General features: G+C 35.4%; 2 protein-coding genes across 5 annotated transcripts; both read left to right on the top strand.

The window, feature by feature from the left end:
* Positions 1 to 6,617: 6,617 nt before the first annotated feature.
* LOC123212708 (probable beta-1,4-xylosyltransferase IRX14H) lies at positions 6,618 to 12,169 on the top strand. Of its 3 annotated transcripts, none has more exons than XR_006501605.1 (4): positions 6,618 to 7,738; positions 8,066 to 8,623; positions 10,925 to 11,070; positions 11,455 to 11,592. XR_006501605.1 is itself a non-coding variant. In XM_044631850.1 (3 exons), the coding sequence occupies exons 1-3, from the start codon at positions 6,993 to 6,995 to the stop codon at positions 11,690 to 11,692; spliced, it is 1,542 nt and encodes a 513-aa protein (XP_044487785.1). In that variant the 5' UTR covers positions 6,626 to 6,992; the 3' UTR covers positions 11,693 to 12,169. The 3 variants fall into 3 exon arrangements, 1 of the variants encoding a protein (XP_044487785.1); XR_006501604.1 differs by lacking the exon at positions 10,925 to 11,070 and adding an exon at positions 11,987 to 12,169 and having other exon boundaries at positions 6,626 to 7,738; positions 11,455 to 11,883; XM_044631850.1 differs by lacking the exon at positions 10,925 to 11,070 and having other exon boundaries at positions 6,626 to 7,738; positions 11,455 to 12,169.
* Positions 11,764 to 14,681, top strand: LOC123212695 (UPF0481 protein At3g47200). 2 transcript variants are annotated; one of them, XM_044631829.1, is made up of 2 exons: positions 11,764 to 11,883; positions 12,945 to 14,681. In XM_044631829.1, exon 2 carries the CDS (start codon positions 12,953 to 12,955, stop codon positions 14,498 to 14,500), a length of 1,548 nt encoding a protein of 515 aa, XP_044487764.1. In that variant the 5' UTR covers positions 11,764 to 11,883; positions 12,945 to 12,952; the 3' UTR covers positions 14,501 to 14,681. The 2 variants fall into 2 exon arrangements, with proteins under 2 accessions (XP_044487764.1, XP_044487773.1); XM_044631838.1 differs by having other exon boundaries at positions 11,785 to 11,883; positions 12,863 to 14,681.
* Positions 14,682 to 14,773: the final 92 nt, after the last annotated feature.

Here is a 14,773-nt window from a genome sequence, read left to right as displayed (position 1 = left end):
CTTATTATTTATATATATATTTTTTTTAGTTTTCATCAAGACTTAGTCAAAAGTAACTACGACAACCAAATTATGTAATAAGAGTAGTATTTTATGCACAAATCAATAGATACAATCGTATGTATAAATAATTATTTATCATCATATAACTAAATATTATTTAATTTTTAATTTAAAATTATACAATCATATAATGATACGTTATTATTTATATATAATACACCTCAATATAACAATAATACTTAAGTGTTGAGTCCAGAGAAAACCTAAAAAAATTTGAGATAGTGTCTCGACTCACTCTTCATGGTACCATCTTAGCATAACAGTATATATAAGCGAAAGAATAAGCCCTTGATCAATAGACATAGTAAGATTTTATTTTCTAACTGTTTTAAATTATATAATATAAGAACTTAGTCGCTTTTACAATGTCTCAAACTCAATATGCAGTTGTCTTCACAAATTTAACTGATGGGCCGAGTTTTGGACAAACATTTTCAAAGGGCTTCTTGTTCCTAAGCCCCAATTCAAACAACTTTATGAATCCAAATGTCAAATTAAATTTTGATAATTTTTCATATCTCCACTAATTGACCTTGCCATAGGTGGTACCTGTACAATAAAAGCCATTTTCTGGTTTTTCCCTATTATAAGGTTTGAATTTTTAGTAGTTTATTAATAGTGGGTGATTTTGTGTTGCCCTTGGCTCTTGGTTAGGGGTTTGCACAATCTGATTTGAAAATGGTTTAAAAAATTTTCAAACCAAACTAAATTATTTTAGGTTTTAAACCAAACCAATTTTTTTAAAAAAATACTGTTTAGAATGAATTTGAATCAATTAAAATCATTTACTTTTAAATATATCATATTTAATAAATAATAATTGAATAATAGTTTTCTAAAATTTGAATAAACATGTCAAATATATATGAATATATATACAATAAATATGTTTAAAAAAAGACAAAATAAATATGAAAAATACATTGTATGTCAAATATATATATATATATATAGTTTAGGGTTTGGCTTGAAAACCACCTAAACCGTAAACTTTTTTTTTTTAATTTATAAATTCAAACCAAATATTTTTATAAATAGAACCAAAATAAATCGTAATTTTAAATGATTCAGTTTGATTTTATGGTTTGAATTGATTTATACACATTTTTACTTTTAGACCTAATAATTTTAGATTCTTAGGCATGCTCAAAATCAGAGAAATTACGAAACTTTTTTTTTTTTTATTTAAGCTCATTATATGCCTTTTTTTCTTATTTTATCTCCAAAATACCCTCTTTATAATCTTCCAAATTCTATATTTTTGCACATATTCTCAAGACACTCATCTCTCATCCTGGAACTCTAACGTGCTATAGCCTTATTTTTTCCAAGAGAACTAAAGACTATTGCCGGCAGAAATACAACACTAGAAAGAATTGCAGCAATGTTAATTACATATCTAATAAGTACTAATTAAGAACTTCTTTGATTACCGCATTTTGCCAAGTTATAATAATAAATGAAAGTGGTTGAAAATGGAAACCTTTGGGAGAGTACTTGATAGTGGTAAATGATTTTGATAATCTTTCCAAATCCGATTACAAAAGAACAGAAAGAGTTACTTATTGATTCAAGGTTTTCTCTTATTTAGTGTGATTGATTCAAATTTAATTAGTTTAAAAAAATAACTTCTAACTAAATACGAAAAAGATAGTTCGACTCAGATAAGATAAGAGTTTCTTATTACCAAAAAATTTTTTAATCCAATACCAACACACTCTACACCTTTTTGATCTACCCATCAACCATCAAAACCACCTGCCACTACAATCAATCAATGTTTAATATTGTCTCAATCTTTAAAGTTATCAAGACAAATTTCAGAATTCTCTTAGGTCTTCTCTACGCATACTCCACCAAAGATCATCAGTGTCCTCACTAACAATAGCAAACTAATTTTTTGGGACCTCGAGTGGTCCTTTAGATTGGGATGTGAACATAGTTGCCATGGACAAAAATATTGTTAGTGGTGGTGATAGGAGTGCATGTGAAATGATTTAAACTATAAAACTGAATCAAATTGATTGAAAATCACAGTTTAGTTTGGCTTATAAAATTATACGATTTAAGTTTTAAAATTAAAAAAATTTTAGTTTACGGCTTAGGTGGTTTCCACACCATAACATTTTTTAAATACGTGTTTGTGAATGTAATTGGTGTGGTTTCACTTCCATGGTCTAAAGATGAACGAGGAGAAATATAGAAGAAAACCTTTTACCTATCCATAGAAGGTATGAGCACCCCTTTTAAACACTATGAGCATCTCTTTTAAACATTTTCATAATTGGTATTACTCTTATGCACATATTGCAGGTCATTACTTGCATTAAAGATTGTATGGATCTACAACAATAGTAATATTTTGTTTAGTAAGTAATAGACAATTATTCAGACCTTCTTCTAAAAATTTTAATATTTTACCAGTTTTATTAATTTCTGAAATCTAAAATATGATAATGTTATTGATTACAAGGTTTTGACTATAAGAAAATAAATTCCAGACTCTAATAATAATTTAAATTGGACTAAACTATAATTTTATAATTTGGTTTGAAGTTCAAAATAGTTAGATTTGATTGATTTTTTTTTCAAATAGTTTTTATTTTAATTTGATTTAAAAAAAATAAAACCCGAATTAAAATGCATTATTCACATCTTTTGATGAGTAGGAATTCTAGTCAAAAGAAGAAATTAAAAAAAAGAAAGATAATGAAAAATTAAAAAATATACTTAAAATTTAAAATTAATTGAATATCCTTAGAAAAAATTGGACGTGTAAAACCCTTTTCGAAAGTTTTGTCCTTCAAGAAGTGAACCTACTCCTTTTGTTCATTTATGCATGATTAAAACTTTAAAAAACATTCAAAGCAAATATATAATTATTTCAAACACAAAAAAAAAAAAAGTTTTATATCAAAAGAAAATCAATATACCGGAAAGGGGATTGAATTCGAACTAAGCTAGATTGACCATGTTTTCTAGCTTGGTATGAACAAGTCTGCAATGAGTTTGGTCTTTGTCAACTTGAACTTGAGCCTAATAATTTTATATTATCAAGTTCAAATTTATGGGTGTTCAGCTAGTTTGACTTGCAATTTAAAAAAAAAAACTCGATTCAAATTTGTTAAAATGATATTGTTTTAAATAAGATATACGTCAAAATAATATCATTTTAATTGATTTTGACTCAACTATAGTAATGAGCGAAGACAAACTGAGCTTGAACAACTCCCTAAGTTGCAATCTCTTTGAGCTAGAGCTTGAACGTAAATTTTTTGGGTTTGTCTATTTATTAGTTGAATTGAACTCAAGTTTGTCTCAATTCAGGTTTCACTCGACTTAATTCTAACCCTATATCAGATAATAGTTTATGTGATAGAATCGACTGTGTTTATTCTTAAAATGACCATTATAACCTTTGAAACAGTTGTTTCGTTGCCTCTAGAAAGACTGACTATGTCTTTTTTGTCCGAATTCTAACCAACATTCATAGATTATTCAGAGCATATCCTTAAACATTTTTAGGTCTTAAATTACACTTATATCACATCAGTCATCATTGTCAACTATACAACTTAAAAGTTGTCAATAGAAAACGTAGGTTTTACGTGTTGCCTAACTTACATTTATATCACATCAGTCAACCAATTCAACTTATTAATTGTCAATAAAAAACATAGGTTTTACATGTTAATTCAACATAACAGCTCCCGTCATTCCACCCTAGTTCATGAAAAATAACAGTACTCCTACTTATTTGATTGTCTAGCAATCGAGTTTGTCACTGAAATCCCTTTTCCAAATCGCTTGTCACTTTTTTGGCATTTGGAGTCGATAGAGAATATGGTTATCACAATTTATGAATTTTTCAAAATTAGAAAAATATATAGATGTCATGTGGGATATACCCCTTTTATAGAATTTTGAATCATATAATTGTCAAAACAAGCGTTTGTTTTAATGGAATAATCATTCATCACTTAAATTATTTATGACATGATAAGTTATTAAATTTGTCCACCTAACATTTTATAAATAGACGTTCACCTTTATAAACAGCTATTCAACTACTTATTTATTAAATCTTTTTACTTAACCACATTTACACATACTCCCACCTATTAAAACTAACTTAAATTTAAATGAAAAAGTAGAATTGACTGTGTTATGCACCTATAGGTACTACAGGATGAACGTGACAACTTATCCTTTTTTTTTTATTTAAACTTTAAAATGACATCTTATCATTTTAACATAATTTAGACATTAGCTAGGGATACATTCAAACCGAGTTGATTTGAGCTTCTTTGCCAACTCAATTTAAACAAGTCTGAAATGAGCTCACCTAAATCGAACTTGAGCTCCAACCCAAGAGTTTTATATCATTAAGTTCGAGTTTAAGAAGTATTCAATTAACTAAGTTTGCGAGTTGACAAAAGATTGGTTTGGATAGACTATTATAACATTGTTTTGACTAATGTAATTTAAAATGGTATAATTTTAATCAATTTTGACTTAGTTATACTATCGAGCTAGCTAAGCTCAGCTCAAACTCAATTTAGTATTATAGTCAAATTCAAACTTGATTCCCTTCAAAGCGAATTGAGCTCAAATTATCAAGTTCAAGTCTAGATTCATGCCTTATTTTTTTAAGTCGGGTAAAACTTAAATTAATCCAAATTCAAACTTGGCTTAACTCATCTTGGCTCCACCCATGCCATCAGTAAATTATGTAAAGGAGGGAATGCAATGAGCAATAGTGAGATTGCCACAATTCTTTTTTTTTTTACTTTAAAATGACAATTTATCATTTTAATATAATTCAAACATTAGTTAGGGATACATTCAAACCGAATTGATTTAAGGTTTTTTGCCAATTGAATTCAAGCAAGTCTGAAATGAGTTCACCTAAGTCAAACTTAAGCTCAAACCCAAGAATTTTACATTATCAAGTTTGAGTTTGAGAAATATTTGTTTCACTAGGTTTACGAGTTGGGAAAAGATTGGTTCAAATCAACTAATACAATATTATTTTGATTAATACAATTTAAAATAATATCATTTTAACCAATTTTGATTCAGTTATAGTATTGAGTTAGCTAAACTCAACTCAAACTCAATCCAATATTATAATCGAATTCAAACTTAATTTCCTTCAAAGCGAATCGAGCTCAAATCATCAAATTCAAACTTAAATTCATACTTTATTTTTTAAAATTGAGTAAAACTTAAATTTGATCTAAATTCAAATTTGACTTTACTCGTACCAGCTATGCCATTAGTAAATTAAATTATGTAAAGGAGGAAATGCAACGAGCAATAATGAGATGGGAGAAGAACTATTTCCCACCCAACTTTTGATGCATTCTCAAATTGGCACCCACGGCAGATGAAAATCCAGTTTTCCCACCCGTGACCAAACTACCGTCCAATTTTTTCGTTAGGGACAGGGGTAAAATTGTCATTTGCTATTTAAAACCTTAAAACTTTTAAATTTAACTGTTTCCCCCCTCCAGGTTTTAAAAACTAATAACTAATCCATCCTCAAAGTTTGAAAATTTTAGATTTCACCCCTGGGGTTTGCTCCTTCTCTGGCCACCATCGACGACCGACGCATTCGACCGATCTCCCATCTCCGACTACAAGGACGACGAAGGACGACCCTTCGTCGCCCAGATTTGGACGACGAAGCGTTGTCCAGATCTGGAAGAACAGACGTCGTCCTTCGTCGTCGCGTCTTCCAGATGCGACAGCGTCGTCCTTCATCAGCGCGTCTTCCAGATGCGACGAGCGACGAAGAGAGACCTTCGTCGAGCGATCTCCCAGATCTGGATGACGAGCGAAGTTTGAAATCGATCTCCCAGATCTGGACGACGAGCGACGAAGAGATCTCCGTCTCTTCGTCGCACCGTGCGACGAGGAGATGAAGATCTCTTCGTCGCACCACGGCCGTCGCACCAGGAGAAGAAGGAGGCCGGTGACGACGCCGGAGAAGACGTCGGGAGATGAAGTTGAAGAATGAGGGTGAAATGCTAGTTTTGAAAGTTATGGGGGGCGTCTGTATTTTGAAAAATATGGAAACCCTAGGTTTGGGGGTGACAATGTTAGTTTTTAAAGTTTAAAAACTTTAGGGAAGGTGAAAATATTAGTTTCTAAAACCTAAGGGGGGTGAATGGTAAAACCCTCACATCAATTTTAAAAAATTAAATTGAGGGGTATTTTGGTCATTTCATCTAACAAGGGTAAAATGGACATTTTACCCTTATGCAAACAGATATCATCCATTTTAACAGCTCATGGGTGGAAAAACTGGATTTTCATCTGCCGTGGGTGTCAATTTGAGAATGCATCAAAAGTTGGGTGGGAAATAGTCCTTCTCCCTAATGAGATTGCCACAATCTAAAGGAAACAACTCAGCAAGTAGTTCAACAGGTCATCACCAAATTGTTTATCCATTTCCTACTCTACCTTAGGAATGTAACTTAAAATGAAAGAGATATTTACAATGACATCCTGAAGAAAATAATTTGAACAATTAACCATTTTTCTGAACACATTCATTGTTCAATGGCAGACATACACGTGTCTCTAGAAATATCAATGCAAAATATTTCTTGTCTTCCTCACAGGAGCTTGTTTGTTAACCATAACTCTGGTAATTGATTTCAGAGAGGCCATGGCAAACGCTTCCCTGTATGAAATTAAGCTATGATCCAGGGGAGGGGGGGCCTATCTCAAGAGCTAATGTCCCTTTCTTCAATCGTCTCTGTGCCAAAGCAGATAGCTGCTAATCAACAATCACCAACTCTTAATCCTTAAGTAATCTTTTGATTAAACTACACTACTCTTTACCCTTAGCTCCACAAATCAAATACCTCAACACCAAAGCCTGTATCTGTCTCTGTTCCCACCAAGCTTTCACCCCAAACATGAAGCTCTCGGCTTTGCATCAGACCTACTTGAATCGCCGGACCATTAGCTTCAGAGGTTCTGCACCTTTGGATTCTTCCTCCGACTCTGCCATCAAGTCGCCGGCCGCCGTTTTCTGGCTTCTCTTTCATGGTCTTTGTTGTTTAATCAGCTTGATTCTCGGTTACCGCTTTTCTCGCTTGGTGTTTTTCTTTCTCTTGTCAACTTCCACAACTACTACCAATTTCTACACGGCGCCGTTTCGAAACGCGGCTAATGACCTCGCGACTACTGTTTTGTCTTCGAATCCGATGGTTAGCAATAATGTTGAAGTTCCGATTGTGAACAAAACGACGCCGAGTTCGAACTCCAGAGTGGTGGTGGGTCGGCATGGGATTCTGATCCGGCCGTGGCCCCACCCTAACCCAACGGAGGTGATGAAAGCGCATAGATTAATCGAGAGAGTGCAGAAAGAGCAGAGAACTCATTTTGGAGTGAAAAATCCGAGAACAGTAATTGCGGTGACTCCTACTTATGTAAGGACATTTCAAACGCTTCACTTGACTGGTGTGATGCACTCGCTTATGCTGGTGCCGTACGATCTGGTGTGGATCGTGGTGGAGGCAGGTGGAGTGACCAATGAAACGGCGTCCTTGATTGCCAAGTCTCAATTGAGGACCATTCATGTTGGAATTAAACAAAGAATGCCCAATTCGTGGGAGGAAAGACATAAATTGGAGGCCAAAATGCGGCTCCGCGCTTTGAGGTCAGTTCTTAGTCCTTTTGGCTTCACAAATTTGCTTTGATTCTTTTTAATTATGGGCTTGTGTTAAATTTAATCATTTGCTAAAATTAAACTCAAATAACTGTTGAAATTGAGTAAAAAGAAATAGTTAACGTCTAGTTTTTATGGGGTGTGAGCTGTGACTAATAAAAGATAATGTATTCTAGCACATTAAAATGAATGTGGAGAAAATTAATTATGATGATTGTTTCAATATTGCCGTATTTAGTTTGTTTTCCTTTGACTTAGGCAGAGTAGTTTGGAGGTTATTGGAATATGAATTAATTTATTAGGTCTATGATGGAACAGAGTTGTGAGAGAAGAGAAGCTGGATGGGATTGTCATGTTTGCAGATGATAGTAATATGCACAGTATGGAGCTGTTCGATGAAATTCAAAGTGTGAAATGGTTTGGTGCTGTTTCAGTTGGAATTCTTGTTCATTCAGAAGATCCAGATGAACCATTATTAGCCATGAAGGAGAAAGAGGATGGTACAGAGAGCTCACCAGTGCCTGTTCAAGGACCAGCTTGTAACTCGTCTAATAAGTTGGTTGGTTGGCACACGTTTAATTCCCTGCCATACGCTGGGAAGACTGCAACTTACATTGATGATAGGGCAACTGTACTTCCCAGGAAGCTGGAATGGGCTGGGTTTGTGTTGAGTTCCAGGTTGCTTTGGAAGGAAACTGAAGATAAGTCAGAGTGGGTGAATGATCTGGATTTACTGGATGGGGTTGAGGATATACAGAGTCCCCTATCTTTACTGAAGGACCATTCTATGGTGGAGCCGCTTGGAAGCTGTGGGCACCAAGTTTTAATTTGGTGGCTTCGTGTTGAGGCTCGTGCTGATAGCAAGTTCCCTCCAGGGTGAGTTCTTAATCTTTTGCTCTTGCCACTGTAGTATATTTGCTTCCCTATGATTCTTGTAGAATTAAGGAGTTACTATAAGTATTTTCATCTACAATTATTAAAGCCAGTGTAAGTCAAATTTAGTAGTGAGTTGAAATACAGGACATAAAATCAGACTATAAATTGAGCAAAAGATTTTGGTGGACCTGTGTAAGTCAAATTTGGTATTGGTATTCATGTAGATCTAAGTTTTCCTATGTGATAATATGTCGTAGATTTGTTTACTGAGTGGAGCTGGTTCTTTAAGTTGAATCTTAGTTGTATTGCTCTATAAGGGTGAAGATAAAGTGTCATGATCTGTCATGTTCATACATGCTTGTCTGCCACAGTCCCTAACTTTAGGTTTCTTTTGTTAATTGGAATAATATAAAAAAAAATCATTGTATCTTTAGGTGAGACTGTTGCCATTAAATCCCTTTTTGCACATGTCTGATCTTCTTATAGAAAGCATTGGGTTTCTTGACCCTGTACTTAGGATTAGTTATTTCTTTTTCCTTCTATTGGTAGGGGTGAAGGGATATAACTTAATGTAGAGTTTCATCTTGACATGGTGGAAGCCATCAGTTGATCTTATTTGGAGAATTGGGAGGTCTTTCTGAGCAGGCCTTTTATTTGTTGGTAAAATCGATGAAGTTTATAATTGACCAATGCTTTATAATCTTAAGTCACCTGTCAGCAAATTTGATAGTGTACCTCGTTGCATATGTAAAAAGTAATAGTTTGTTGATTTTCTACCGAATTTCTTATTGCCTGTGATACACACAATATAGACATTTGAAAGCAATGATGCGTCTAGACACATGTCATTTTGTTTATTGAATCGCAAGTTTTTGATGACTGAAGAAGCTCTTTGTGGTTATAAGTAGATGCTTCCTCCTTTTCACCGGTTGCAAGTTAAGTTATGCTGTTGATTTCTGTCCACATTGGAATTACCTTTCCTCACATGACTTATGCCCTGAGTCTAATGGTTGAGAAATTGTCATTATGACATCCTTTTTTTTTTTTTCCTAAAACGTTTTTTCTACGTGCCACTTCTCTTAATATATTGTGGTAGATTGATGACAGCATATGTTGTGGTAGGTAGTAATTTTTTCAGGGCATAATCCTTTCCACAATTTTGATTTTCTACATTGCTTTCTTTGCACTCAGTAGATTTGGATTTCTTGGGCTATTCTCAACCCAGCATTCCTCATGGATCAAGCCCAGTCTATTTGACTTTAGGAGAAGAAACCTTGCAATAGTGTCAACAGGAAGATAAAAGCTTAGGCTAAGCTATGGAGTAAGGACTCTTGGGCAAATATATTGGCAATAGGGTTCGTAAAATTATTAATTTGTCTCCCTATTTGGTTATTTTTCCATAGGAGAAAAGCATAATGTTACATAAATGTGGGTCGGTATTATAATTAGGTTAAAACACAAGTGGTTGCATGCATACATATTGTATCATAATGCTAAGGAGGAGTATGTGTGTTGGCAGTTTTATGTAAAACAACATAATAGTGAGGACTCAGGATCCCCTCCTCTCTACTTCATTTCTAGTCTGTTATGCTTCCTCCCTAACTGCCTACCTTCATCTGCCCTTTCATCACCTGCCCTGTGTTTCTACTTTCCCAGGCGGTCCTCATTTCTTTTTGCGCCAGCCTTGTTTGTGCCTCCAGTCTTGTTGTTCCTGTGGTGGTTACAAGTCTTAACAGATTGTAAATAATTTAATATATGTATGAAAAAAGTATGTGAATGGGGTCAAATTTGAAAATAAAACATAAATATGTTCAAGTAAAAACATAAAATTATGCATAATTGGTAAATCTTCTTTGTTGAGTGAGGTCACCAGCCCCTACTCACCACTTACTAGGTCCGCTCGCTCATGGCGACACAGGTGCTACAGTTTGCTACAGTCTTACCATGCATGACTTGTGTTTGCATGTCCAGAATAGAAGCATTAGTCTGTCACTCTTTCTTTTCGGCCTTGCATCAACCTTCTAGAATGAACAGATTGCATGGTTAAAATTTCAAATGTAGAAACAAAAATCTAGTGGAGCATTTATCCTCCAAAAAGAAGGTTCACTGTGATCAATCTGACCTTAAAATTTTGATGCATCACAGTGGCTGCATCAGTATATTGCATTACATCTGGTGTATTAAATAGGATAAGATGAATTAATAGTGGTGTGGATGGCTCCTAATACATGTAAGCATGTTTAGCATCAATGTTCTGTGTGCATAATGACTTCACAAATTGCCTCTTTTTGCTTAGTGCAGTGCTTGTGCTTATGCCCCATAGCACACCTGAAGTTATTCGTTGAGTAGATGTGTCTCATTTATGTTTATTTATGATGAATATATGGTCTTCCTAACCCTCTCCCGGGGGCAAGCACCTACCAATCTACCTTACATCATGAATGAAGGTGATGCTTTTCAGTTCTTGTTACTTGAGGCCAGTCTTTGTGCTGATTTATTCAACCCTGTAACTCTTACTGCTGAATCAATTGTTTCTGCCAGCATCACAAAATGATTCTGATTACCTGTATATGTATCATAATATGCCTATTGATTGGATGTGAAGGTTATCTGAAAGTTGCTTAGGAATAAACTAAATTGAATTATGGAGAACATTAACTTTCCTTCTGGATTGAAATCTTCATTCTGATGCACTAGGCATGAGCACAAAAGATTTTTTTATTTTCAGTAACAGTATGGGTTATGAAAGACTTTGAAAAGTTTTTGCACCAAAGTTGTCCAACAGATATTTTTCAGTGAGTTTTCTCACTATTGATTTCTATTTTGTACAGATGGATAATTGACCCGCCACTGGAGATTACTGTCCCATCAAAACACACGCCATGGCCGGATGCTCCTCCTGAACTTCCATCCACTGAAAAGTTAGTGGCGACTGTCCAAGAGCATACAGTGAAGCATACTGCAAAAACTCGAACACCCAGATCAAGACGCAGTTCTCGAATTAAGAGAAAGGATGAAGCAAAAGTGATAGACTCACAGATTTCTTCAGGGCATTCTGAACAAAACTGAAAACTAGCCAAGGATATAATTGCAATATAAATATGCATTGTGGATTTGGAATTCTGCTAGCCTTCAGCACCGAGAAATTTAATTCCTGAGAGGGACATGCAGAGGTTCATTACCAATTTGGGGGTACACAAGACTAGGTACAATTTGCGGTCGGCCGGTGGACACGTGCTTTTGCAGTTTGAGAGTTTCTCGTAAGCATCACAATTTTTTTTTTTAATTTTATCTATTTCCTTTTTGCTTTTTCTTTTTTAAATTTTCGGGGTGATTGGTACTTTTTTTTTTTCTCCATGGAAGGGCTTGTCAGCGAAGACCTGCCACATTTGTAACCTTGGTATCTGGCATGCTTCTGATTTTATACGTAATCTTTTGATGGGATTAGGGGGGTGTTGAGTTGTTGCATTTAGTAAAAGTGATACCCCGTTGTAATGAATTTGATTTCATTCATTACTAAAAGAAAGTATATATTTATTCCTTGCACTGTGTGACTTGTGAGGAGACACTAACCGGCAAGCAAACTATTCCCCTGAAATTCGAGGACTCTTTCAGAAAAACCTTAATTTGCCACTATGCTATGAAGTTTCTCAAACTCAATTATTAATGTCCACTAAAGCTAGAGGCGTAGCCCAAAGCCCGGCATGAAAGGGCTGGGCTCGTCTGGGCCATGGGTTTAGACAATAAATCCGTGAGTTAGTCTAACATAGTTGTTAGTGTTAATGATTTAAAAAAATATATGGTGTAGGACTGGGTCATCCTTTCGTTGGTCTGAATCAGCCTGTTATTGTACAAGTTTTAGGCCTGACTTAGTCTGAGGCCCAGCTTAGTCTACTGCAGCCTCAAACTTAAGCTGGTGATGCTTTATTATTGAATTTAGCAGACAATTATTCATTTAAACTTAAAGTCGTGATCATATTATTTTTTATTATTTGTTACATTAAGTAATAAAAAATATATATTATTGATTACCTCAAGCGAATCACCGTTTAATGTCACGTGGGAATATTAGTAACGAGGAAGCCAAACATGTTTTAAAATTACACGTAAACATTTCAGCTAAATGGATATTACAAGCAACATAATTGGTTTAGGTCAATTAATTAATTATAAATAATGCTTATCCCTGACCTTTTAAATATCTTTCATTTGAGCAACCACTGCGACATTTTTCTGTAGGGAATAAAAAATTGTGTTTACTTTAGGCTCCTTGGATGGCATGAATCTGCTTTTCATCCCCAATCATATCTATCTATTTCAGAAGCAACAATGGTGGCTGTGTTCAACAAAGAGCTCTTGAGTTGGTATCTCATCACCCTGAAGCTCAGAGAAACAGTAGAATCTGGAATTCCAAGAACCCCCCATTCTAATGGATTGCTTGAATTGCCAGAGCAAACACGGTCAGAAAGCCAGAAGATTGTGATCAATGAAGATGGTGAAGAAAACTCTGAAGATGAGTGGGTCATCTGTATTAAAGAAAAACTTGAACAAGCCCAGCAAGATGATGAAAAAGGTTCATGGGAGAAGTTGAGCATATACAAAGTGCCACAACACCTAAGAGAAGGAGATGACAGAGCCTATATTCCCCAGATGTTGTCCTTGGGGCCTTATCACCATGGCAAGAGACGTCTACACCAAATGGATCGCCATAAGTGGCGGTCTCTTCACCATGTGCTTAAGCGTACTAATCGGGATATAAGGATTTATCTTGATGCCACGAAAGAGCTCGAAGAAAAAGCTCGCGCTTGTTATGAAGGGCCTATCAGTCTTAGCAGCAATGACTTTGTTGAAATGTTGGTTCTTGATGGATGTTTTGTGCTTGAGCTATTTAGAGGGGCTGCTGAGGGATTCAGCCAACTGGGTTATCCTCGCAATGATCCCATCTTTGCTATGCGTGGATCTATGCATTCAATTCAACGAGATATGATTATGTTAGAGAATCAGCTTCCCCTTTTCATACTTGATCGATTGCTTGGACTTCAAATCGGTTATGCTCAGCAGAAAGGCCTAGTTGCAAAGCTAGCACTTAGATTCTTCGACCCATTAATGCCTACAGATGAGCCGTTAACAAAAGGCGACAGAAGCAAATTGGAGTCGTCGCTTGGATATACAAACACCTTTGATCCTTTATCAGATCAAGGCGGCCTTCATTGTCTTGATGTTTTTCGAAGAAGCCTCTTGCGTGCAGGCCCTCAACCGATACCCCCAAAGGCTTGGATCAAAAGATGGTCACATGCTAATCGAGTTGCAGATAAAAGGAGGCAACAACTGATACATTGCGTTTCAGAGCTAAGAGAAGCTGGTGTCAAATTCAGGAAAAGGAAGACTGATCGGTTCTGGGACATAAAATTCAAGAATGGGATTCTGAGTATTCCCAGGCTGTTCATTCATGATGGAACAAAGTCACTTTTCCTGAATCTCATTGCATTTGAGCAGTGTCATCTTGATTGCAGCAATGACATTACATCGTATGTTATCTTCATGGACAACTTAATCAACTCTTCTGAGGATGTAGGGTACCTCCATTACCATGGCATTATCGAACACTGGCTAGGTAGTGATGCTGAAGTTGCCGATCTCTTCAATCGCCTCTGTCAAGAGGTTGTTTTCGATATCAATGACAGCTATCTTTCCAGGTTGTCGGAAGATGTAAACCAATATTACAACCATAGATGGAATGCGTGGCGTGCAAGTCTCAGACATAACTACTTCAGCAATCCCTGGGCAATCATCTCATTTGTTGCTGCTGCTGTGCTGTTATTGCTTACTTCTGCACAGACCTTCTACGGAATTTATGGTTATTACAGGCCATCTTGAATTCCGCGACAGAAATCCTCTATATTTGTTGTTCAGTTTGAAAAGAGTCTTTTGATACCTGAATGACTTCAGCTTTATACCAAATTCTTTTTTCCATTCGTTGGGCAAAGGTTGCACATTATCTCGCCTACAGACCGACTGGTCCGATCTATTTGTATCAGTTATAAGTTTGCTTCACTCATATTGTTGCTGGTTTGAATCCTATGTTCAATTTTAGTAGTAAGCCTTTCTAAAAATCTAAAGACTAAAAACTTTTATGCTGTGAAAACATCC

Source organism: Mangifera indica, chromosome 1 (assembly GCF_011075055.1).
Source record: "Mangifera indica cultivar Alphonso chromosome 1, CATAS_Mindica_2.1, whole genome shotgun sequence".
Classification (NCBI taxonomy): domain Eukaryota; kingdom Viridiplantae; phylum Streptophyta; class Magnoliopsida; order Sapindales; family Anacardiaceae; genus Mangifera; species Mangifera indica.
The sequence above is the reverse complement of the archived record's forward strand: the minus strand, read 5'-3'. Positions and strand labels throughout refer to the sequence as shown.

What these genes read in the sequence shown, in the direction of transcription:
- LOC123212708 (XM_044631850.1), top strand. Translation starts at nt 6,993, where the DNA reads ATGAAGCTCTCGGCTTTGCATCAGACCTACTTGAATCGCCGGACCATT. An exon ending in ATGCGGCTCCGCGCTTTGAG is followed by an intron (nt 7,739 to 8,065) that starts GTCAGTTCTTAG and finishes ATGATGGAACAG; the next exon opens with AGTTGTGAGAGAAGAGAAGC. An exon ending in GATAGCAAGTTCCCTCCAGG is followed by an intron (nt 8,624 to 11,454) that starts GTGAGTTCTTAA and finishes TATTTTGTACAG; the next exon opens with ATGGATAATTGACCCGCCAC.
- LOC123212695 (XM_044631829.1), top strand. Translation starts at nt 12,953, where the DNA reads ATGGTGGCTGTGTTCAACAAAGAGCTCTTGAGTTGGTATCTCATCACC.